The sequence below is a fragment of the Ictalurus furcatus genome, chromosome 4 (assembly GCF_023375685.1).
Source record: "Ictalurus furcatus strain D&B chromosome 4, Billie_1.0, whole genome shotgun sequence".
Taxonomy (NCBI): Eukaryota; Metazoa; Chordata; class Actinopteri; order Siluriformes; family Ictaluridae; genus Ictalurus; species Ictalurus furcatus.
Genome location: NC_071258.1, coordinates 31386486 through 31412752, shown reverse-complemented (window position 1 = coordinate 31412752; position 26267 = coordinate 31386486). Strand labels below are relative to the sequence as shown.

General features: G+C 43.4%; 1 protein-coding gene across 3 annotated transcripts in view; it reads left to right on the top strand.

Moving 5' to 3' along the window:
* The window catches only part of LOC128606999 (granule associated Rac and RHOG effector protein 1-like), a 51174-nt gene that overhangs the window by 22577 nt on the left and 2330 nt on the right, over positions 1-26267 (top strand). For all 3 annotated transcript variants that reach the window (XM_053623598.1, XM_053623599.1, XM_053623597.1), the window contains exons 2-12: positions 3175-4639; positions 11874-12077; positions 12270-12410; positions 13358-13453; positions 13645-13806; positions 15044-15202; positions 17823-17920; positions 19470-19595; positions 21718-22745; positions 24672-24837; positions 25444-25581. In XM_053623598.1, coding sequence (XP_053479573.1) covers positions 4121-4639; positions 11874-12077; positions 12270-12410; positions 13358-13453; positions 13645-13806; positions 15044-15202; positions 17823-17920; positions 19470-19595; positions 21718-22745; positions 24672-24837; positions 25444-25581 — 2837 coding nt within the window. In that variant the 5' untranslated portion in view covers positions 3175-4120. The remainder of the gene's footprint in view (positions 1-3174; positions 4640-11873; positions 12078-12269; positions 12411-13357; positions 13454-13644; positions 13807-15043; positions 15203-17822; positions 17921-19469; positions 19596-21717; positions 22746-24671; positions 24838-25443; positions 25582-26267) is intronic.

The window sequence follows — 26267 nt, the reverse complement described above, 5'->3', positions numbered from 1 at the left end:
ACATAAGCAATCGTCACGAGACGTCCTTATTTTTCCAGATGCACTTCTGAGTTTCTCAATCGGATCTTTTTCTTCAGAAGAATCCAAGTTGCTCCTGTAAGTTCAGGTCTTCATAAAGAAGCTTTCTAGGCCTCTCGCTGGGCCTGTTGGCACGCTCGGGTTGGCTGTTAATCCGTCAGATTTACAACCAGGAACTTTTGTTTAAAAGCCTTTAAATCGACCCCCATCACTCATTTTCTCTCTTCGCCTTTTGAAAGCGGTGTGGTGGTGGGGACGTTTGCTTTTGAGGAGGGAGAGGAGTTCACCAAAGAGCCTCTCGACACGCTGTAGCTGAGGTGACATAATGGCCAGGCCGGGTAAACACATGAATCTGTTTGCACTGGTGTTGGAAGGGAGATTGCTCTTTGTCGTCACCTCCACCCTACTCACACACACACACAAACACACACACACACACGCGCACACACACGGAGACAAGCTGTGGAAACCCATGGGACCTCCAGCACATGACGAAACCTTTCAGTGTTTATTTAATACGACTTTGTGTCTCTCGTTCTATTTGTTAGACGTTCACACGTACACACTTTTTGTCAAAGGAAGCGAGGTTTGGAAATCAGTGGAACAAACTATGTGGCGCACAGGAATGTTAGCGCGGTGTAACGAGGATGAGCCGGAGGGGCGAAGTCAACCAGACACATCCTCAGGAAAAGAGCGGATTTTTTTTTTTTCCCCTTCGGTTTCTCTGTCCAGCTTCATCTTCAGCCAGCAGTAGCCATGTGTATCACATCATAACACACCCGGCAGTGAGTTTTCCAAGCAGGGGTTGGGTGTCCATATTTCCCTAGCAGTAGCAGTAAAGAAACGTTTTTGTTTTTCCACCGAGGGTACTGTTCGTTCTGTGGGAACAATGTGCCGTAGGTGTATTAATAACTGCTGACTTTTTAGTGTTTGTTTCCCAGAGTTCTATGTAAAATGTTTGGTCGTATCCTGGCGTAAGCGTTAACCAATTACGAAGCTGTCCTGCTGATTAGGCTTTCTTCAAAACTATGTGTTCGCTCTTGAACAGACTCAAACCGATCGACTAGCAAGACAAAGCTAACCTAGTTAGTCGTCTGTGATCGTTCTACTGCTGGGGAATTATATCCATTATATCCTGTCCTGAGGTTTGGTGCTTTATCTTTAGTATAATATAGGTTTGTATTGCAATCCAGTGTGCTTCTTAGACTTTTAGGCCACGCCCAAATACTTTGGACAGGAATATTGCAGTCCAGTGTGCTTATTAGAATATTAGGTCATGCCCAAATACTTTGGACTGGAAGATTGCAGTCCAGTGTGCTTATTAGAATGTTAGGCCACGCCCAAATACTTTGGACGGGAAGATTGCAGTCCAGTGTGCTTATTAGAATATTAGGCCACTCCCAAATACTTTGGACGGGAAGATTGCAGTCCAGTGTGCTTATTAGAATATTAGGCCACGCCCAAATACTTTGGACGGGAAGATTGCAGTCCAGTGTGCTTATTAGGATATTAGGCCACGCCCAAATACTTTGGACGGGAAGATTGCAGTCCAGTGTGCTTATTAGAATATTAGGTCACGCCCAAATACTTTGGACAGGAAGATTGCAGTCCAGTGTGCTTATTAGGATATTAGGCCACGCCCAAATACTTTGGACAGGAAGATTGCAGTCCAGTGTGCTTATTAGGATATTAGGCCACGCCCAAATACTTTGGACAGGAAGATTGCAGTCCAGTGTGCTTAGTAGAATATTAGGCCATGCCCAAATACTTTGGACGGGAAGATTGCAGTCCAGTGTGCTTATTAGAATATTAGGCCACGCCCAAATACTTTGGACGGGAAGATTGCAGTCCAGTGTGCTTATTAGAATATTAGGCCACGCCCAAATACTTTGGACGGGAAGATTGCAGTCCAGTGTGCTTAGTAGAATATTAGGCCACGCCCAAATACTTTGGACGGGAAGATTGCAGTCCAGTGTGCTTAGTAGAATATTAGGCCACGCCCAAATACTTTGGACGGGAAGATTGCAGTCCAGTGTGCTTAGTAGAATATTAGGCCACGCCCAAATACTTTGGACAGGAAGATTACAGTCCAGTGTGCTTATTAGAATATTAGGCCACGCCCAAATACTTTGGACAGAAAGATGGAAACCAAGCGTGCTTATCTCAGAAATGTGTATTGTGAAATGATTTATCACATCACCCAGGCGTAGTTTTCACTTTACCAAAATTAAAAGGATTTAAAGGATGACGTGTATATTAAAAAAAATAAATGAAAGGCGTGACAGTATATACAAAAGAAAGCCCCGACCTAAAGCCTGTTGTCTCATGGGTTTAGAAAACTGTGCTATGTGAGAGCTATAAAAATGATGGTTTGTGCTTTTGAGATATTATACTTGAACCTTTCTGGAGATAAGGGAGACGTGTACAGCTGGAACATTTTGTGCTGGACTGCTGGCCAATGAAGAAAGCACATTTCCAGCCTTCTGGTGCCAAAATTTCTGGTACTTTTGTATATATTAGATTAGATTTCACGAAGACCTCAAGAGCGGAATCTCAGCGTCGTGAGACCCACCGCCGGACCTTTCACCTCATGAACTCCGCTGTGCGCTTGAATCATTTCCTGTCTCCGTCGTAGATAAAAGCGTCTCCCACAAGAATCGATGTAAACGTCACCTTTTCATTTCCATGTATGCAAAATCTGGGGCCTCGCTTGGTGCCGGCGATGTTAGAGTGGCAGGGGTGGAGATGGTTTGAATGGCGGTATTGATTCTCTGCGTACAGATCTCCAGTGTCTCTGAACAATGGGACACTTTGGCTCGGTCTCCGAGTGGCTCCGTGTTTCGACATGTCGTGTGTCATATGTGGGTTTCTGAAACACTGGGCTGCATCTAGCACGGCCTGTGCCGGGATATGACCTCATGTTTCTATGGTTTCTCAAGTCTTAGTCTTAGTCATTGCACAATTTTGAAATGACCCTTTGACCCGAGTGTTTCTTTTTATCGGGTTTCGACAGTTCGAATGCCAGCATTGCGTTATTAAACCATATATAATAGTAAATCTTACCGTATACCCTTTTCTATATATAAAATGGCGTGAATTTTAAAAAGCACACTTCCTGTGATATCATTCTGACCCCATTCTCTCTGTTTTTCACAGGAAGTGACCGCGAGGCCTTACGGACACGCTGCGCTTTGTGTCGCTTTCACGGAGAATCCGAAATCTGCTAACACACACGCTTCCTATGAAGATTAACTACCTCTGGGGCATTAGGGAGGAACTCTAGACAGGATCTGGATGAGTTTCCCAGCAGCAGCGGCAGTGGTGTGTTATCTCTCTGACGGACTGGATCTGTCAGCCTGCTAGTGTTCAGTCTGTGCCAAGGCGCCGTCGTCCTGTAGCTGGACATTTCACTTTTTTCACTTTCCTTACTGTTGACCAGTGGACCGTTACTATTCTCATAATCATACTGTGGGATTGTTTTTGTTTTTGTTTTTTTCTTCAGACGCCTTTTTAAAAGTTTTCTATTTTTTATTAGAGGTCTATATACACACACAAACGGGATTACAATACAAAGTTATAAGGATTTTTCTTTCTCCCCCCCCCCCCACTTCCGTTTGAAGGATATATTATGCACTTTTGGGATTTATTTTCAGGATTTACGGTTACTTGTGGTGTGAAGATAAAGAGATTTTATCTTTAACTCGATTACAAAAAAAAAAATAATATAGCTACACATTGATCCTGTGTATATATTTTTTGTTTTTGTTTGTTTGTTTGTTTGTTATTGTTGGATTCCCCCCCCCTTCCCCCACACGTTGTGAGCTACAGCAGCGCTGCGCGTCTCCTTCGGACGTTCACACGTGACCGTGTTTGTGTGTCTCTCTCTCATCACTTCTCTGCCACGATAAGGAATACTGACATGACTCTCTGGCTCATGGAGCATTTAAGCTACCAGTTTACTTGAGGAAAAAACGAAGTTTCCACGGTCGTACATCGGGGCAGAAATCATTATCGATTTCTAAATCAAAATAAAGGCAAACAGAGAAAGTCTTTGCCAAGCCCGTGGTGGGAAAAGGGCACTTCCTGGCCACGTCCACTACTTATGTATTGTTGCAGCGCGCAAGAAAGTAAAATGGACTACAAGCGACGCTTCTTGCTTGGCGGGTCCAAGCAGAAAGCGCAGCAGCAGCACCAGCACCAGCAATACTCGCTGCCCGAGCTGAGCCGAGCCCTTAGCGCACCGCTCGGGACCTCCTGCTCCACCCCGACCCCGATGGCACCTGTAGGCCCCACCCTTTCAGCTTGCCACGATGTTTCAGGCACGGGCAACGCCACGACCGCCGTCGCCGACATCCAGCAAGGGATCTCGAAGTACCTGGACGCTCTGAACGTCTTCTGCCGCGCCAGCGCCTTCTTGACGGACCTCTTCGGCAGCGTGTTTCGCAACTCGCGCTACTCCAAAGCTGCCATGCAGCTCAAGGACGTGCAGGAGCACGTGATGGAGGCGGCCGGCCGCCTCACGGCAGCCATAAAGCCCGAGATCGCCAAGATGCTGATGGAGCTCAGCGCCGGTGCTGCCAACTTCAAAGACCAGAACGACTTCAGCCTTCAGGACGTAGAGGTACGATGCAGGGAATCGACATCGCTTATTACGCTGACGAAATGAGTCAAATTCGACATACAGTAGTAACGTTAGTCACGTGTTCGGTCACAAAGAACCGCTTCAGATTCTACACGTCTCCAGGAGCTCTTCTGGATTAGCATTACAGGTTCACTTAAATACACTTAAATCTAGCAATTTAATCTTCACTGGTAGAAAAGATGAATCATCTTTTTTTTTGACGTGTCGATTTGGCCGCTTCTCGAAACTATAGCTTTTTTTTTTATAAAAAAAAAAGAAAAGTTTTTCCATTATTTGCTGAGTAAACACACTGACTGGAGAGAACAGGGAAATAAGTTCTGCTTATCACTTTGTAAGTTATTTCCATTTATGTGCAATAATATCAAACCCCATCATGTTTCTGAGAAATGTGTTGGAGAGCTGTTCCCTTTTATTACCATGATCATTCCTTTTTTTTCTTTTTTTTTTTTTCTTTCTTCTTCTATCTTTCCCCTAACATGAAATACTTTCAGTGCTGATGTTACAGCATTTGATATGACGATACAGTAGAGAAATGAATTATAACACACAACTGATGAACAGTAATTAATAATGCATAATAGCAGCAGAAGTTAAAGCATCACACAAATCACAATCTGGTGAATAAATATGGCAATAATCTGTTTTCTGTACTGTTATAGTGTATATAGTTTAATGCGTTCTTCTACTTCTATAGAGGGAGAACAAGTAGTGGGTCGTTTAAGGTGAACTGTAATGCCCCGCCCCCCCCCCCCCCCCCCTTGCACGTAGCCATCATTCCTCACATCTCTACTACAGACCAGATAACCAGATTGTGTAGAAAAAGAAACCGAAACATGTTCCTTCGTTCATTCTTCTTCAGTAAGAGCTTTATCCCGGTCAGGGTCTTCGTTGATCCGGAGCTCGTTCCAGGAAAAGAAACCCTGGATAGGATACACACAATTTAGAGTCTCCGATCCAATGAAACTACTGGCATTTTGGAGACGCCCCTCGCTACAGAGCCAAAAGTCCAGTGGGTGGATCTGATCTGATCTGATCCGACTCCTCCTGTAAGCCTAGCCCCTAACTTTAACCCATACAGCTCTGTAGAACACGTTAAAAGCACTTATCCAGAGTGAAACACGTATAGTCCCCACCCACTGGAGGAGTTTTGGTTCAACTCCGCCCAGGTAGGATGAGCTACATCAGGTCTGACCCCACCTCACCGACCTTTTTTTAAAAATTTTTTTAATCCTGCCACGAGGGGTGCTTGGCATTTTTCGTTGTGTAAAATGGAACGAAATTGGAGGAAACCCATGCTGACGTCATCTGTAAGGACCTTAAGAGTGACTACGTTTACACGGACAACAGTAATCTAATTATTGACCTTATTCTGAATAAGACAATATTCTGGTTAAAGGTGTTTACATGAGTCGCTTTTAGAATACTCCTTTCATGTGCCTGTTTTACATGTCCTAGAACGTAGATCGATTAACGTCACACGTCATTACGTCACCGCGCCACGCCGTCCGATGTCCCTCCAGAATTTCACGTATCGACATACAGTTGGTCTTCGTTCTGGAACCGTATACAGTTTTGGGTGTTTCATTTTTAATTTTTACAAAAGCTTCAAGTGCAGTTAATTATTCGTCATGCAAATAGACGACTGCTTGAAGCCGTGGGTTGTGTCCCAAACCGCGTACTTGCCTACTATACAGTAGCTGAGATACATGTATTTCACTTCTCACTATATAGTGTTTACTTCGAGTATGATTTTAATCGGATTAAGGTCATCAATAATCTCTGTTTACATGCTAGTTTCTTAATCAGAGTATCGTCTTAATCGGGTTCATATCGGATTATTGTCGTCCGTGTAAACGTACCGACTGTTAGCTATTGAAAGGTTTTCTCAAAGTAGAAATCGTTTGCTGAGACGGTAGAAATGTGAACAAATATCCTTTTATTCATCGTTCTTTTGGTTATCCAGGAGTATCGCTATCTTTCCGAGACTTTTCTACGGAACGTCGGGTCGCCCAAACGCACGACGTCTTTGTAGATTTCGACTTGAAATCACGTTGAGCGTTTCGTTAGAAAGCGCGCTTGCGATGAGTTGGGGGTAAAAAGCTTTAGGAAGAATTTGATGTGGATTTTAGTCAGCATTTTCTATCATTTTTTTTTTTCCTGTTATAGAGATGATATATTTCTGATATATAATTTTTCCTATAATCAGTTTGAGCGTTAGCTCAGACGTAGATTCCAGAGTCGCACGAGTGTGTAAGGTCTTGCTCAGTCCTTGAGAGTTTCCTAAAGAAGCTTCTCTCTAATTTAGTGGGAGTTCAGTCGAGCTCCTTACAAAGGAATTCTTCCTCTCGCTCGATTAAAATGTTTCAGTGGCTCACGGTTATTTTTTCCCTCTTTCGGACAACGGTAATCTCTCCTTGGTCTTGCCGGTCGTTCCTGAGGTTAGCCCTGCTGGTGTTTTCCCAGAGCCGGATAGAGTGAAGTTTAGCTCGTCAGCTTAAATGAGTTTTAAACGCTCTTTTACGAGTGGAGGAGGACCGTGGCCTGGTGGATGTGGATGTGGATGGGGATGTGGTTGTGCCCAGAGCAGGAAGGCCGCATGCCACAATCCGTAAAGCAGGTCATCTTGTGGTGAGGAGCGAGAGTCGGCTCAGAGCCAGCAAGACCTCAGACCTGCACCAGCACTTTTTCTTTAAATGTTGATTTCTGACTAGAAACATGCGAGTTTAGGAACTTGTGTCTAAAATATATTGTGTAATCAAACCGAGTAGACATGCATTTCTATTTTCAGGTCGTTAATGTTAAAGTTGCTCTGTGCAATGAATGTATGCTCACCTTCCTGTATCTGCTGTTAGAGTGTAGCCATCATGTAATTTACTCAACACGAATATTAGAGCAGTGTGTGTGTGTGTGTGTGTGTGTGTGTGTGTGTGTGTGTGTGTGTGAATTATTCTTATACCATCATATTAACGGAGACACAGCGCGGTCGAATCTGATTGGTCAGAAGCTGAGTATTATTTTTGTATAACCAGGTGTATATTAATGCGCTCATTCTGATTCGTTATTGTTTCTATAGCAACAGCTCGTCTAGCAGTCTGTACAGGATTTCACAGAATTTCATTGTGATTGTTGCGACCAAAAATGGTTGCTGCTTTATTTATTTTTTTGTTGTGATTTAAGTTGCAGAGGGTTTTGTGCTTTTTTTTTTTTTTAAAAAAAAACCTTCTTTTTTTTTTTTGGGCGGGAAACTGCTTGAATCGGCGAAATCGCAATCGCACGCGATTGTCTTTCGACGGCGACGTTTGTTGGTAAGGGAGACCGTTTAGCTGTGCTCATGTTCGGGCTTTGGCTGGATGCGTGTTGTGATGATGTCACATGTGACATCACGCCTGAGAGAGAGAAAGGGGGGAGAGGGGGCTGGTGAGGGAACAATTGTATAAAGCATATAATATGTTTATCATTTAAAAAAAAAGATAATTACCTGTTCTGAAGTTTTTCTGAGTTCATTTTCTGGGTTCATTTATTTTTGTACAAGCAAATATTTTAAGGTAAAATGAACACCGCAGTCCCGCTGGCAGTTTGTTAGGAAACGTACGTGTGTGTGTAGTGATGCGTATCGTTTATCATCGAATCGTGTTGAATTTGTCGTGTCGCCCAGCACTAGCGGGATGAAAAGTGGGACGTCTCGTTCTTTAATCAATTAAAGATTGTCAGTGTTGGTACATTGATGTGGTATAAGCGGAATGAAACACTTGAACACTCCTGAAGTGTTTTATTTCTTACTGATCACTTCAGACCATCCCAAAAAAGATAGATAGCGCTGTTTTCCACGCAGTCTTTCTACAGAGTCTTTTAACGTGGACCGTTGACGAGTCCTAGATCGTTTCGCAGATCGATTACCGAAGTAAACGTACCCTCAACGTTCATGTTGGAGAAGTCAGGCGAGGTTTTGCGTCCCTGAAACCTCTTTTTAAATAAACTGAAGATCCACGTTTTCTCCATTTAAAGTAATTTTATTTCACTGTTGATTTTGTTAATCTGTGATTCTGTGTTCAGGAAAAAAAAATGCAGTGCGAGTGTCCTTGATTCTCCAGTTTTGGCCGGGAAGTTCAGGATTCATGGAAAACAAATGGCGTCTTTTTTTCTTCTTTTTTTTTTCCCCCTTCTTTTTAAAAAAAAATCTGAGTACTGCTCCCTGTCTGCTCTGTGCGACTCAGCTGCAAAGTATGCATGAAAATGTCAGTTTATTAGCCTGCTGTCTACTGTGCTCAGGAGCTAACTACAGGAAACAGAACTCCGGACAGGCACAAACACACGTGTATATATATATATATATATACACACACACACACACACACACACACACACACACACGGACTGTGCAAGGTGTGGCATTTCTGAGTGTCTTGTTTTAGTTGTTTTTGTTCGAGGGAAGCCTGCGCTCTGTAGGGATGGAGGTGTCGGGTTGCACCAAAGCCGCCGAGCTCTTGGCAGGATCTGATGCCGGGTTTTCCCCACCATCCCCTGCGATACCTGATACTGCTTTTGTCTAAATTAAACACCGCTATTATCTGCGGGGAAGAACAAATTGGAAGTGTATACACCACCCAGCTTGCCTGGGCATAAGGTATCATCTTCTAGCTGGGTTTTTCCCTCCTTAAACACTTTCCCATGTTGATGGGCATTGTGTAAAACATCTCAGATGTGGCCTTTAGGCGTCGGTTTCAGTGAAGGAGGCGTGGCCTCTAGGCATTGGTTTCAGTGAAGGAGGCGTGGCCTCTAGGCTTCGGTTTCAGTGAAGGAGGCGTGGCCTCTGCCTGTCTCTTTCAGTGACGGAGGCGTGGCCTCTGGCCGTCGGCTTCAGTGAAGGAGGCGTGGCCTCTGGCCGTCGGCTTCAGTGAAGGAGGCGTGGCCTCTGGCCGTCGGTTTCAGTGAAGGAGGCGTGGCCTCTGGCCGTCGGTTTCAGTGAAGGAGGCGTGGCCTCTGGCCATCGGTTTCAGTGACAGAGGCGTGGCCTCTGGCCGTCGGTTTCAGTGAAGGGGGCGTGGCCTCTGCTCTACAGTCTTTTCCTGCCTCTTCGATTTTATAGTGTACTGTTTATTATTATCTAGTCAACTAAAAGTGAAAGGTTTAAAAGCTTTTGGTACGAATATCAGTCTCATCCAGTGGCATGGCTTTCTTCCTTTGGTTTAGAATGGTTTGTTTGCGCTCGTCATTGGCAGTTCAGTCTCTGAGAGTTCACTATTGACCTTTCCTCTGAAACTCGCTCGATTTTTCCGGGCTTGGAATGAGACTAAGTTAAGCCAGTCTGGTTTCATTATTTCAGCTCCATTCTTGTGGTCAGGGTTGTCCCATGCTCTGTGTGTGACTGAAACTAGCGCAGCCTTGTTTTTCCTGTCTTCTGCTACGAGGGGGTGGGGGGGGCACATATTTCTGCTTTTTACAGCTTAGCCTGCAGGTATTTTCAGCATGCACCTGTGAAAAAACACCCCGGCCTCCCTCGGTGAAGACGGGATGTCGGCGTGTTTTTGTGTGTGTCTCTCTCTCTCTCTCTCTCCCTCTCTTTATTTATACTTCCGAATCACCCGGCATTGACTTCTCCACACATTGCTTGTAGTGTGTGTCGCACGGCAGTGGAACGCGAGTCAGTTACAGAGGAAATCGGAGATGTTCGGAAGCGAGGCGATGCGTCAGGCAATCCACAAAACGTGGAGCTGTTGTGAGGCTCATCTCAAAAACTTCGTGTGTTCGCGTTTTCCGCTCTGGCCTTGGCCTTCACGTTACGGTGAACGGCAGGGAACGAGAGATTCCCTAATGAGGCAGAAGATCCCGAGGCTCTCCGTAAGGAACCGGAGCACCGTTAACATTCAGAGTGTAGTTCAGGAGCAGCAGCTTCTCAGGATGCATGGTACATTTCTGCCTGATAATGCCTCATTTCGCAGTAGGAAACGTGCAAAAGTTCTCGAGATCCCGAAAAGGTTCGATTCAGGTGTGACAGGAGAGACTTCGATAAACGCCTGATTGGACATCTGTAACAAGCGAGATGTAAAAAGCTAAGACGGAGACCTTTTGTTGTGATTTTTGTGGTCGTTCGTCTGATTTTCCCACTAGAGCTATCGGATGTCTATGCCTAAATTCCGACACGTTGAAATGAAGCAGAGCTGAGCGTGTGTCTGATTAACTCGTCTGATTTGATAGAGCGGGTAGTGAGGCGTAAGCTGGAGTGTGTGTGTGTGTGTGTGTGTGTGTGTGTGTGTGTGTGTGTGTGTGAAGGAAGCACAATTTTTCATAATGGAGGACAAACGAATTGCAAGAGTACGATTACCTGTAACACAAAATATATAACGGCTCATATAACACTTATTAGTGATCGCTCGAAGTCCCGTCTAATACACTTTCTGCACCTTAAGACATATTGTCTGCTTATGTACACTACCGCTCAAAAGTTTACACACACTCGTTCTTTATTATTATTATGTTTTCCCATATTTTGTAATAATAAAGTCATCAAAACTCTGGAGTAACACAAATGGAACTATGGGAATTATGTTGTGATTAAAAAATCCAAAATAAATCAAAATAATTGAATATTCCATCATCTTTAAATTAGACGCGCTTTTTGCCTAGAAATTTCCAGAAATGTATTCTTGGCGTTTTCTCGATGAAGCGCCGATACCATATCAGTACGTCGTTTTGTTTCACCTCAGTGGAGAGCCACTATAAACTTCTACATCTGCAGAAATCAGTGTGTAATTCCCAGCCTTTCCATAATCTGATGGTGTTTATATTATTAAGGCTTACTCGAGAATGGAGTACCCCAAGCGTTCCACATTTTTGCTTTATCGACGCTCCGGACGCACCTGAGCCAGGTGATAAGTGTCGTCTACGCTCGATGAACGGCCGCGGCGTGTCGGGAACGGGAATTGTTGCGATGATTATACACCTACGCTAACCTTTCTACTTTATCTGGTCCTTGCCTTGAGAGAATCATTCGACGCTTAACACCGTTATTCATTTTACACACTCAACACACACCTTAGAAGTAATACCAAGACGTTTCATTTTGGAAGGTGCTTTTATTTCGTCCGGGATCTGATCCATAAATAGCGGTGCTACGCAGCTACAGTGTCCTCCTGGGATTTGATCTCACACCCTTGTAATTGAGAACGTTAAACACTGAGCTATTTTATTTTTTTTCTTTCTTTCTTCCCCTCAGGTACTGGGCCGCTGTTTTCTGACCGTGATGCAAGTTCATTTCCAGTTCCTGTCTCAGGCTCTGCAGAAAGTGCAGCCGGTGGCGCAGTCGTGCCTGGCCGAGGCGCTGGCGCAGGTGCAGGAGCGCTGCGCAGGGGCTCGCAGTCAGGCCGGTGCTCTCGGCGAGCTGGACGAGGCGGCACGCTCGTGGAAAGGGGCTGCAGAGGTACGCCGTCACTTGTGGTTTTGGAGGGGGCGTGGCCATGTACACGTGTCCTCACTAACTAAAAATGTGAACTTCCCTGCTGATGAATGGTCCGGTGGTAGAAGTAAACGAGATGATGCTAACTGGCCCACATTTGTCGTTATTCCATTTTAGTGGATTGTGATTGTGTGTGCGTGTGCGTTCGTTCTTCAGGCGACGGCGCGTCTCCGAGAGCGAGGGCGTGACGGCTGTCTGGCTGGTTTTCAGGTGCAGCAGCTCTTCTGCTCCCACAGCCCCTCTCTCCCCGACCAACAGCTCAAAGAGCTCAACCTGAAGATAAACAGCGCTCTGCAGGTCAGACCTCCGACGACTAGATACGCGTGTTTGCTTTTCGTAATAAAACACTGAGATGTTTTGATGGTTATAAACACAGCAACGCATAAGAGACAGTCCGCATGTATACACTCTTACAGCAAGCGATGCACCTTACCCAGGTAATCGCCACGCCCGTTTTAGGACACTTTCTTTAAGCACCAGGTAAAAGAGCAAAACCTCTGTTTGCTCCACGATCACCTCACAGTACGGTCATGGAGCTCCTGTGTCGGAGATAGCTCCATGCATCACCAACGCTGAGATATAATAATAATAATAATAATAATAATACAGCATGGAGAAGAAAACTGTGTTGTTGTTTTTTTAATTACCTGATTTGTATTTTCTGCCTTGAATCTTAAATCTTAAAAGCAGGAGAGTGTTAGCATGCTAGCTAAAACACGAAGCAGGAAACACACACCAGGGTGAATGGATAACCAGGTGACTCTATATGAAGTAATGTAAATGAGCCTGACGTAGAAAAAAACGCAGAGAAGCTCGACAACACATCAGTTCTCTAGCTGAATAAGTTCACAACTGGGTAATGATGCAAATTCCACAACGAATGACGTCGTTCACTATATAATATATCTTACAGCATCACTCTGATTCCTGTTTGATATTCTCTCACACTCTTATACTTCCTCGACCCTGATTGGCTGATGGCTCCTGCCTGTCACTTTGTAATCGGCCTTTTTTCACGCCTGTAGTCAACGTATCGGAGCTGGTCCATGATGTACACGTACAGATGTATACTGATATAGTGTGATTTACTACTACAGGGATGTCATGGTGACTCACAGCAGCGCGGAATCATCGGATTATTCAGGGGTTTTGATCGGTTCCGATTTGTTTTTATTTTCAGTTTTACTAAAAAAAAAAAGAATACACAAAGATGCTTTATATTGTGTTGCGTATGTTGTGTGCAGGCATACAGATCTGCGCTGGACTCTCTGGGTCACTGTGAGTACGCTCTCAAAGGAGGCTTTCACCTGAAACCCAAAGCTATAGAAGCAGTGTTACAGGTACGGGCTGCTGAGTCAACCGTTGTATGATCCGAGCCGGCGAAGTGTGTGTATAGATGTTGTTTTTTGTCGATTTTTTTTTTTTTTATTGCCGATGTATTTATTAGAGGAGATGTATATGAGCGTGCTAATGCTTTCTTTAATTGTTCAGATTTATATATATTTATAAGTGTGTGCGTATGTGCGTGTAGGGTTGCTGTAGTGAGGCTGAGGCTCAGCAGGCAGGCCGTATGCAGACCACATCTCAGCCGCTCCAATGCGAGTTACCCACAATCCCCCTGCAGATCGGCTCGCACTTCCTCAAAGGAGTCTCCTTCAACGAGTCGGCTGCCGACAACCTCAAACTCAAAACGGTACACGCACTTCACGACGCACTCTCTGTACTCATTTCTCAAGTCCTGATCGTTTGTTCCAGGATCGACACTCGGTCTCAACCCGAGCAACCGCTCTGCGTTCCTGTCCTGTCTCGGCTCTGCCGTTACAAAATCCTACAAATGTTTCCCTGCGACCCAGACGTCCCCTGGAGCACAGGCTTTCCTTTCTTCCTGTCTTGCCTTGTCCTGGGAAGTTTGAGTTTATGTTCCACTGCAGTACTTTTCACTTTTTACTCCAGCCAAAATATGATCAGTGTCTGGACTTCGCTTTTTTTTTTCTTCTTCCTCTTCCCTTGCACGGTAGTTAAATAAAGTGAGCTATATTATAATGCTCCAGATTAGCATAGTGCAGACTGCATGTTTAAACCCTTACACACTTCTTCTGTCAAATTGAGTTCAAAGAGATGTCACGGTTAAAAACAGACCTTTTGAATTCTGAATAATTGTCCTTTACAGCTTAAGTTATTACTGAGTTTGTGCAGATTTCTATATAACGAGACTCAACGATGAACCTCGACGGTGTAATCGTTTTTTTTTAACGTTTTACGCCGTCAAGCGTGAATTGCTCATTTGTTTCAATTACGCGCACAAATTTAATTAAAAGTTCGCCAAAACCGCTCGTTTCATATCAACGACTTGAAAGAAAGCAGTCGAATGACAAAAATTCGTAATTTAACACACTAGCCGTTCAGTTAAGGGAAAAAAAAGAGGAAGAAGGGTTAGTACGTGTTTATTGCAGCTGACGCACTGTTTTGTTTTTTTTCCGCCGTTTAGTCGTCATTTCGTTGTTTGTTTTCAGCTCCGTATGAGCTTGGCCTTTTAAGGAGTTTTGTGGGCGTCGCCGAACGTAAATCAGCCGCGACGTCATTTGTAGGCAGATTACCATTTATTCAAATAACAATCAGCGCTACAGAATGCTTTGTGAGTAAGTTTTAGTTTGGTTCGGCCTACGAACAGATTCAGACACAACTTTAGAGAACGAGAGTGTCTTTGGATAAAGGAAGAGGAGCATGTGATGCTAAACTTGAGGATATTCTTCCTAACTTTCAGCCGTGTAGCTGAATAAAGTGTCTTATGGTTTTGCCGAACTATTCCTATGCTCATCGTACACTTTGGAGTCTTGAGCTGAATTGTACGGTAATGTTAAAGAGGTGTATAAAAAGCTCGGTTTTGGAGTTGTATCTGTATTTGAAGTGGCTTTTCTTCTGCTCTTTAGCACACCATGTTACAGCTCATTAAGGAGGCGTCGGGGCAGAATGGCGTGTCTGCACGTGATGACTCGCCCGTGACTGAGGTGCTGAACCTGGTGTGTCCCTCCACCTGGAGGGGGGCGTGCAAAACGGCTGTGCAGCTGCTGTTCGGACAGGCCGGGCTGGTGAGACCTCTACCGCTTCTTCCACCACGTTTATTTATTTATTTATTTATTTATTTATTTATTTATACTGATGAAGTCCAAACCTACAGCTGAGCAGATGAAGGTTAATGGCTTAAGTGCATCTTTGGCAATCCACTGAGCCATCACTGCCCCTTATACAATTATATAGAGATGCATACAACCACGCTTCCATTAGGAGTTCATACATAACACACAGCTTACCTTCTGTTACGTTCTCAAATCCAATAAATTATCCAGTGAAGTACAGGAGCCGGGGCTGGAAAACACCACGCGTGTAAAGATTTATTGGATTTGGAGCCGTGCGCCGATCGCAGTATTTACGAGAGAGCTGCGGAGATTGAACATACTGTAGTGTTTACGTAGAACGCTAATGTCCGATACTAAAGACACACACACACACACACAGAGCTCTTTTTTTATTGCTAGTGTATTACTATTTAGAAATGTAGCAGTAGTTTGGCACGGCCTTTCGCAGCGATGCTCCTCGGTAAACGAGACCTTTTTAGCTGTACTCACGTTCAACGAATCGAAGAAGAAAATACTTCCTCCATTTACAGTAGATTTTATTATTATTTTCTTTTTACATTTTTAAAGTTCTTTGAATTTATTTTATTCTCGTTTGTACATTTTACTCGATATCAGTGTTTTATTTTAACCTGCTTTTATTTTGTCCTTGCGTACTTTATTGCATTACTTTTAGTATGTAACTTTCCCTGTTTGATTGTAGAGCAACTCTGAGGTGCCATGTGAAAGGCGTTTTAAAGATAAAGTTATTTATAAATTTATTACTGTTACTACTATATTTACAAAATCTGGCCCATTGTGTGTGTTTCCCTCTCCCAGGCTTTTATTTTAATTAAAAATAAGTATATTAAATAGCTATAATGGTTTATCCTTTGTAAAAACTCTAATCTCTAAACAGATTTCCCGCTAGCCCGTAAACTGTGTGTATGTGTGTGTGTGTGTGTGTGTTTGTGGGCACTCCTTTGCTTCAGATAGTCAGGGTCATGTGGGTTGTGAGGATACACCTGCTTTATAAATAACAATAGAGCACTTCCTGTCCAGCAGGAAACGCAGCCCCCTCCCTCACGCAGGACTCTGTAAGGAAAACCACTGTCTCTTTCAAAGAACTCGGTTTAATTGCGTGTGTTAGAGAACGGGCCGCGTTTCGGCGTACGTCGGTGAACTCTGGACTCGATTATTGGCTTTGTTAGATACCTAGTCGAGTTAAGATTAGTTTTGACCGAAACGTCATTGTAGTAGCGCTCGGGTTTCTCCGTTCGATGTCCTCAAAGGGAAAACGAGCTCCTTTTATCGGGTCACGATGTAAACAAAGCATCAAAGTCAAAACTGTTAGACTGTTGTTGATTGGATAATGACGTACAGTTAGGATTAAAGACCTGTGTCAGCATTTGTTACTTGCATGTTGCATTGATTTGATTTGTCTAAGTGCTCTTAGCGGAGCGCTTAGTCGTGTATTGTGGCTTTCTGCGGGCGGAGCGCAGCTTCGCAGGATTGAAACCGTTCAGCGTTACGGATGTCGCATTTAAACGGAGTATTGACTTGCCCAGGTTTTTGCACACGCAAGCTTTAGCATCAGTGAGATATTTAGCATGGCCGGCCAGGTGAGCTTTCAGGGGAAAAACGCAGACCAGTGTTCGAAAGTAAGATATTCATTCAGATTTGTATAGAAATTTACAGCAAACATGTATAAACATTTTTAAATAACAATCAAAACAGTATTTACTGTAGGTATGTGTATAACATGAAAAGAAAAAGAAAAAAACTTATTGGACGTCGTCGACGGACGTACAGTAATGCTTTTTTCCTTAAAGAGATTAGCTTATAAATGTACACATTAGCGAGGCGTCTTTCAGTGGAACCGCAGTGCATCTTATTTATTTATTTATTTATTTATTTATTTATTCTTCTCCTTTTTTCACTTTTTAAAATGCTAGAACTTTACATGAGACCTATTTCAGTTCAGGAAAGCGTGTCTAGTAGAAAAGGTCTACGTTTAAGCGTAAGCCGAAGCCGTCTTGGGTCACGGAGGCATTTCTCCTTCGTCTGAAAGCGTCTTCGTCGTATTTCTACGAACGACGTGCGTCTGTGTTTAGTTTAAACTGAGAAAGAATTGAAATAGGGGTGAAATAGCGGTTTAAAAACTTTCCTCTATGATCGTAGAGGCCGATTCAACCCGGATTCGTTTTTCTAACATTTATTTCTCCATGGGGAGGTCGATATTTATTTGTGCGCCTTCTATTATTCCTATTTATGCCCTGATATTTACTGCTAGTCTGATCCCCAGCGTACCTAATGCTTACTGCAATTACGAAAAAAAGTCAAATGTCTACAACACACAGAGCAGGTCACCGTGAACTGATCCACAGGAATGCAAGAATGTATATAATATACACTATATTCTAGTTCTTAGAGCTAGGAATATAATTATGATGTACATTACCATGTGTTTCCCATTAGCAGCAAATTGCACACACACAACAATGATGTATACTGTTTAAACAGTATGTGTGCGTGTGTGTATATATAACTTTTTTTTTTTTTTTCCCCCTCCTGTGTGTTGGTGTTCTGCGTGCAGGTCGTGGTAGACACGGCTCAGATCGAGAACAAGGAGGCGTACGCTCCACAGATTACTTTAGAAGGATCCAGGGTTGTAGTGCAGGTTCCTTCCACATGGTGAGTACAACTGGTCATAATTATGGAAAATGTCTATGTTTGGACATCCTTCAAAGCTCCGTGCAAATGTTTTTCCTTTATCTGAACCAGTTTTTTTTTTCCCCCCCCTTCTGATTAGAGAATCTCTGAAATAGTCGCGCACATATTTCTTTCATAAGAGTCAGTTCAGATACGATTCACTTCACGCGACTTGAAGCCCAGAGTCAGAGTTTTGTGCCAGAAATATTCGACAAAATCACTAGATCCGTAAATAATAAAGAACGGATGTTACAAATGCGTAGAAACGCTAAGAAATCGAATCAAAATGCAGCTTATAAGAAAGTACGTGCGCTCTCAAATACTGCGCAATTTTTGTCTTACTTTCAAGGGAGAAAAAAGTTTTTATTTGGCACATTTTCACAGGTTCTTAGAAGAAACCGTACACCCTTAAATAGATATATTATGTCACTTGGATATTCCGAGCAGGAATATCCAGCCGGGCATGAACGTACATGCAGGTGACATCACTGGAGTAGGACCGCAGAGTGAGAACATACGCGCTCACGTGAACAGCCGAAAAAGGAAAAGAAAAAAAAACAAACACTGCTATTGTTTAGCTGTTAGACTGGAAAAAATTAGAATAGGTGGCCGAAAAAGAGCGAGGAGCGGAGGAACGTGAATGAGGGGGAATTGGGTGAGAAAAGCACAAACAAAAATAACAACAACAAAAAGAGTGTTGTTAAAGACTTATTTCTCACTATTTGTATTTGCAGCTTATTGTGATACTTATTTGTATTCATTTTTAACTCATTTTGAATGAAACGTAAACACATGGACCAGTTATGTGAAGGGCGATTGAATGAATTTAAGTTGATGACTTTGTACAGTGTGAGATGAAATAAATAAAATACTCTAACAGGCCGTGTGATAGATAACGTGCTCGCCACGATAAAAAGATCCTCGAATGGTAGACCTGTAATTAAAGCAGGTTAGTACGTTCTGCTTACGTCATCCATCGGCGTGATCCGAGAGGCTCTGAGAGCAGAAAACTCGAGTCTCAAGCCTTCTTTTGTTCTATCTGTTCTCAGTGGCAGTAAATCGAGGCCTGCGAGCACGTCACGTTTTTCCATGCCGCCGCCGTCGCCTCTGGCTTGCTCGTTTAGGGATCGTTTTATACGTTTAAAATTGATATCCCGAGTTTTTATATTTCCGTAAAGCTGCTTTGTGAAAATGTCCATTGTTGGACGCGCTATACAAATCGAATCGAATCGGATTGAACAAAATTAGGCCAAAACGATTATTCAGTTTGCTTTACAAAGCGTCTACCGTCTTGGGAAGCGTCTAATATGCGGTCGTGGTGTTGTGGTTGGGCCTAGCAGATTTTATCTGCAGCTGTAAATCAGCAGCATGTCCAAGCCTGTCTGGAAATCCTGTCCTTGATTAAAGCCACATGCGAGTTTTGATCTGAAACCGGCTCGTAACTGTGCTGTCGAGATTTCTCCAGCTCAAGGCCGAGTAGCCTTTTCAGTCTGTGTTAGTCAGCTGCATGGATGTGGTTTCAATTCTGCAGGTGTCTGAAGGAGGACCCGGCCACCATGTCTTTGCTGCAGCGCAGTCTGGACCCGGAGAAAACGCTCGGCCTGGTCGACGTCCTCTACACCACCGTGTTCGACCTCAACCGCTGGAAAGAGCGCAAGTGAGTAGGATCCTTTGCTTTCTCCCGTTACTGGAGCGTTATTCTCTCTGTGTCCTGCGACACACTGTATCTGCTTCAAAACTAATAATAATCATCATAAAGGGCTGCTTTGGAACTGAATTATTATGCCTTTTCTAAATATCCAGCCCTTAATTAAAGCGATCGATTGATTTATTGTGTTTATTTAAGTTATATTGTTATTGGACATGTGAGACAGGAAGGTATAAGGCGTAAACATGCAGTCGTGTGAAAAGATAAGTACACCCCATGGAAATAGTTTGATCCTCTTTGAAACAGCACCTATTAATAAAGTCGATATACTTGAGAAAAAAAAAAAAACACAAGGAAAATTAGTTTTTTTCAATCATTTATTCAACAGGAATATCAATGGATGTGATCATCTTCTGTGGAAAAAGTAAGTATACCCTTGGCATCAGAAGCTAGTATTTCCCCCTTTAGCAGAAATAACTTCTTATAGGTGTTTTGCATAATTGTCCACCAGGTCTCTTGACCGTCTGCTGGAAGATTTGACCGCTCTTCCATGCAATATTCTTTCAGTTGCATGTACTGCCCGTTTCAAACCCCCCCACAACATTTCAATGGGATTCAAATCCGGGCTTTGGCTAGGCCATTCCATAACCCTTTATTTCTTCTTTTTGAGCCGTTCCTTGGTGGATTTGCTCGTGTGATTAGGATCATTATCCTGTTGAAAAGTCCACTTTCAGTTCAACTTTCAGACTCGATGATCTCGCATTGTCTTCAAGCACTCTTTGATATGATGCGGAATCAATAGTTGAATCCACGAATGCAATCTATCCAGTCCATGAGGCAGCGAAGCAACCCCAAACCAGAACATTTCCACCACCACAGTTGGTATGCGGTGCTGACAAAGCCGACTTTGGTCTGCGCCAAACATGTCTGCTGTTACTGTGGCCAAACAACGCTATCTTTTCATTCGACTGTCCAGAGCACATTATTCCGAAAGGCCTGGTCTTTGCCTATATGCTCATATAGACACTTAGACACTAGATATGAGAGGGGTATAATTAAGTCCGGTTCCACCTGCACTCCCTAAGCAGGTTCTAATCACTAGCACCCAATCTTGAACACATGATTCGGAGGTGGTGTAAATGTAGGGATGTACTTAGTTGTTCCATGTGAATGATTTGATGTTTGTTTTGGTTTTTTTGGGGTTAATTTAAATTGTGAAAATTACTACAAAATGTCAATTTAATCTATCATTTGATAGTGTACGACCTTTATTAATCGGCACCGTTTCAAAGAGGATCAAATGTTTGCTTGTCCAAATGTGTATAAAAGATCAAATTTCCATGGGGTGTACTTATTTTTTCACATAACTGTACGTAGATGTCTAGAAACATGCAAGATTGTAGTAATAAGGACGGCTCTAGGGAGAGAGAAAAAAGGTGAAGTTAGCTGGGGAATTGCACAGCGGTCACGTGTCTTCTGTGTCCCGTACAAATGTAGCTCGTTTGGCTTTACGTACATAGAAACGCTCACGTTTATCCTGATGTCCCTGTTTCTCATTTCTGTCTCCTATTTTTGGAAACTGAAATATGAATTTCAGATTTAAAACTTTTCAACACAAGCAGCGAGACAAATCAGTTTAACTCTTTAAAAAAATAAATAATTTTTTTTTTTTTTTTTTTTTTAAATAGACTTTGACATGTCTGCCGAGCTCTCTTCTCATTTTAATATGATTTCTTTCCACCACTTCTGAAAAGCGTAATCATCCTCCCTTCCTCCAAAACGCACAGCAATCTGCTGCCTCTGCACTTTCAACCGAGTTTAGAAACCAGGCCAGAAAGGAAGCCCATTTACATGTCTGTCTGAGGTCACCGTTCTTGCCGTATATCCCAGAATCCTTCAGTTTCCCAACCATCTTGGAGAAAAAAACATGTCTACATCACACCTCCTTTTGAATTGTGATGTAATTAGTGTGGTGTAATTGGGGGGGGGGTGTCTATAATAATCTATTGTAAATAAAACGAAATAAAATTTTCCCTTCACGTTTGAGCTTGGATGCGTGCGTTATCTTTTCATATAGATTGCGGTTTGTTTAGCCTTGCTGTAATGTAATATGGGTGGTGTGTGTCGTCAGGGAACAAGCCCTTCCCACCATTCAGATCCAGCTTCAGAGGGACAGCGCTGATTACACCGTCCCTGCCGACCTCCACCAAGGCAACAGCAGCAAGTCCTCTAGCGGCCTGCCCAAGACCATTTCCAAACTCACCTCCAAGTTCACCAAAAAGGCTTCGTCCAGCTCCGGAAGCGGCGGAAGCTTCTCCATCCCCAGCACGCCGTCTCGAAGCACCAGCGGCGTCGACGACAAGCCCAAAGCGTCGTCCCAAATTCTCCAAATGACCGTGTCGGGTACCGGTGACTCCGGCCAGCACGCGGCTAACGGTTCGACTCCGGACGAGCAGGGTATGAATCTGCCTACGGACCAGGAAATGCAGGATGTGATTGACTTTCTGTCCGGCTTCAACATGGGCAAGTCGCAGCAGGCCTCGCCATTGGTCAAGAGGAGGAACTCGGTCGCCTCCAGCAACGCCGCCGACCTGAAACCACCTAGCTCTGTGGCCCCGCCCACTTCGCAAGCTCCGGTTCTGCATGCTGCAATCCCATTGGTTCAAAATCTGCCTCAACAACAACAGCAGCAGCAGCAGCAACAGCCTCCACAGCTCCCAACTACACCCAAACAGCAGCAACAGACCACAGTCCCTCCACAACCACAAGCCCCAGCGCAGCCTTCACCTTCCCCACAGACCCTGCAGTACTACCAGCACCTCCTGCAGCAATCCCAGCAGCCCTCACCCGTCTCACCACAACTCCCCTCACAGCAGCCCCAGACTCTCCCGCCGCAGCAGAGGGCTCCCGGAAAGTGGACCCAGGCTCCCCCGGGTGGGCTCTCACCCATCGGGCACATGACTCAGTGGACTTTGCCTGACCTGAGCTCTGACCTGTACAGCCTGGGGTTGGTCAGCACGTACATGGACAGCGTGATGTCAGAGGTGTTGGGTCACAAGGCGCCGCCAGGGCCACGCAACAACACCTGGCCTAATCGTGAGCAGAGCGAGCAAGGCGTGTTCGGGGTGCTGGGTGACACCATGCCCTTTGACCCTGCAGGTGAGGTTTTAAAAAATTTTATTGTGTGTGTGTGTAACATTCATGTAAGGAATGCAGTTTATCATGTTGGCACTTACATGGTTTCTGAGATTTGTTCATTTATGTATTTATTTTTTTACTGCCAAGTTGATTAAGATGATAAGTCTTGGCGTGTCTCGGCTCGTTCGCCGCCCTTTACTTCTTGACTTCCTGCCAAATCTTTGAGTGTTGACTGCAGTGATGAAAATGTGATTGACGTTGAATGTCTGATCAGTCAGGTGCAGCAGATAAAGATCAGAATGTTGAAGGATGAGCATGAACGTGTGAACGTGCTTGAACCTCCTCTCTGACGTCTAACTCGACAGATTATCAGTGACTGTGAGGTGGAAAGCGATAAATGGTCCATTGTGTGCTGTCGGTTAGTGTCAGGATCTGACAGAACACTGTGTGTGTGTGTGTGTGTGTGTGTGTGTGTGTGTGTTACTGTAGCAGGAAAGAAACACAGCTTGTATTGTTTTTGTATGTAAAAAAAATTCAGAACCATCGGATCTCTCTAGGGTTACAAAATTGAAGGAATTTCCAGAATTCTTGTTCTTATATTTCAGAAGAGCATCACACAGCCGGCAATGCACGCTCTCGTCTGTTTTTTCCTTCTTTTTTTATTTTTTTAAATAAAACTTTCCTACACAGGATATCACCTCACCCGCCTCACGGCCTCTTCTAATTTGTGCAAATTCGTAGCATTGAATGCTCGATAAGTGCATTGCCTTCCCTCCCCTCGTAGGCGATTTAAAATCCTGACACCTTCTACAAATAATCGCACTTAAATTATCCTAATAGGAGTGCGAAAGTTGTTTAAACAACCCTGAATGGATCCCAAAATAGACTAAACATATTCCATTAAAATTCCCTAATTTAATTCAAGAAGTGTAATGTTCATATATTCTAGATTCATTACACATAAAGTGAAATATTCCAAGCCTTTTTTGTTTTTGTTTTAATCTCGATGATTACGGCTCACGGCTCATGGTCAAGTCAAAAATCCAGTACCTCAGAATATTAGAATAAAGAATTTATAATACAGAAATGTCGACCTGAGAAGAACTCTAATCAGATAATTAACTCAAAACACCTGTGAAGGTTTCCTGAGGCTTTAATCTCTGTCTCGTTCAGTGCACAACCACAATCACGGAGAAGATGGAAGTGTATTTTGCATTTCATTTGGAAGTCAAGGTTCCAGAGTCTGGAGGAAGAATATATATATATATATATATATATATATATATATATATATATATATATATATATATATAATATATATATATATAATATATATACACACATACACATATATATATATATATATATATATATATATATATATATATATATATAATTATTATTATTATTATTATTATTATTATTATATATATTATTATTATTATTATAGTATCATATATATTATAGTTTTGTTTAAATCATGGATCCTCTGACTATTCTGGGGACCCTCTTGGAACTGTTGGTATAAGGTATGTGTGTTTAGTGTTTTCACTGGCTGAAGTAGGTGTGTGTGTGTGGTGTTTTTCATAGCGCATTAGGAACGGTCACATTATCACAGAGCCAGATTTTGATGGCTCCTTTGTGTGTTTGTGCTGTGCTGGACAACTCTGGATAAAGAGACTGAACACACTGGGGCAAAAGAGCTGAGCATGCTGAATCCAGTCCCTCCACCCGCACCAAGCTCTCTCTCCTTCCCTTCCTTTTTACTCACTGATGCCCCCTGTCTGTCCATCAATGATACTACAGCTCATGTTTTGTTTTGCTCTCTCTCTCTCTCTCTCTCTCTCCTTCTCTCCTCTCTCTCTTTCCATCTGTCTCGTCTCTCTCTCTCTCTCTCTCTCTCTCTCTCTCTATATCTCTATATCTATCTATCTATCGGTCTCTCAGTCGGCTCAGATCCGGAGTTTGCGCGTTATGTCGCTGGGGTCAACCAGGCGATGCAGCAAAAGAGGCAAGCACAGCATGTGCGTCGTCCCAGCAACCCCCGTAGCAACTGGCCCCTCCCAGACGACCAGCACAGGACCTGGTCCCACCCAGAATACTATAGCGAGGGGTAAGTAGCTTTGTTGTATCTACAGTAGGTTTTACACACACACACACACCATCTCTGTGATGTTATGATCATATCCTTGTTCTCTTATTTGGCATAATTTGCATGAATGTGTTTTTTAGATCACAGGTTCTGCATTTTCGACAGCTTCATACTACAAGCCAGTTTCAGCATGGCGCTGAAACTCAGGAATCATCGTAGAAGCAATGATTGGACAAATAAAATCTACTGAGTGTATTATGAGGTCTCGGCATTAAGCATCGATGTGTAATAACTTGTCCGTTAGACAGATGGTCAGACGCGTTCCGGAAATAGCACGGCACTGAATATCCAGACCGAAAAAAACTGTGGCTCTCTATAGTGCAGGTTTTGAAGCTGTAAATAAAAGTTTTCAATAAAATAAAAGTAATATAATGGTATATACTGCAAACACTGGCATAACAAACGAGCTAACTGCCATGACCGTGTTCAGAAAAACACTAACAAAAGGCTAATACCTGAATGCGAGTTATCGAACGTAGTGATGTGTAGGATTGATTTTTATTTAAGGAGAGTGTCTTTATACTCTGAAAAGTAGAGTTTACTGACAGAGTGTTTTTCTGTGAGCAGGGAGGCAGTGAACAGTACCTGGTCAGCCAATCAGGGTGACTCTGCCAGCTCGAGTGACGAAACCTCCTCAGCCAACGGGGACAGCCTGTTCTCCATGTTCTCTGGTCCTGATCTGGTAGCTGCAGTCAAGCCAAGAAGGTACAAAAAAAACCACACACACAAACCACGCCCACCAGACCCTATACTGTCCTTATAGGTGGATTTCCACCACAGGAATTTAAACGCATTTTCACTACAGAAACCTGGTTCAGTTTTAGTTTCACAGGCCACCGTTCCAGGAACCGTTTTAGCTCCTGCACCAGATTCTGTCGAAAAGGAACTATTAGGGTGGGGCTTGCTGAACATAACATCTGTGATTCACAAAATGAATAACTCTTCTAACCCCCCCCAACACACACACACACACACACACACACACACACACACACACACACACACACACAGACTTCCCCCCCCGGAACGGTTCCTCAGAAGGTTCAGGAACTTCAGTGGAAACATTTAGCTTTAACATGCCCTTGAGCTTTAAAGGTGCATTAGATAAGATTAGTCTCTTTTTTAAGATCAGCTCTTTAACGGTTCAGTACGTGGGTTCGACCCCCACCAAATTCCCACCCACGTTCACAAAGCTCTGCCCCGGGATCTACAGAATAGTCTGGCTATAAAATGTACATCCACATATATCCACACAAGTAAGAATTTTTGTTTTAAGAAATCGACTATTGCTCCTTTAAACTTATTTTTATTTTGGCTTCCTGAATAAAACAGTGTGATCATTAAGTGAACGTTTTGGTATTAGCTATGAATGCATATTATCAGTCACTGAC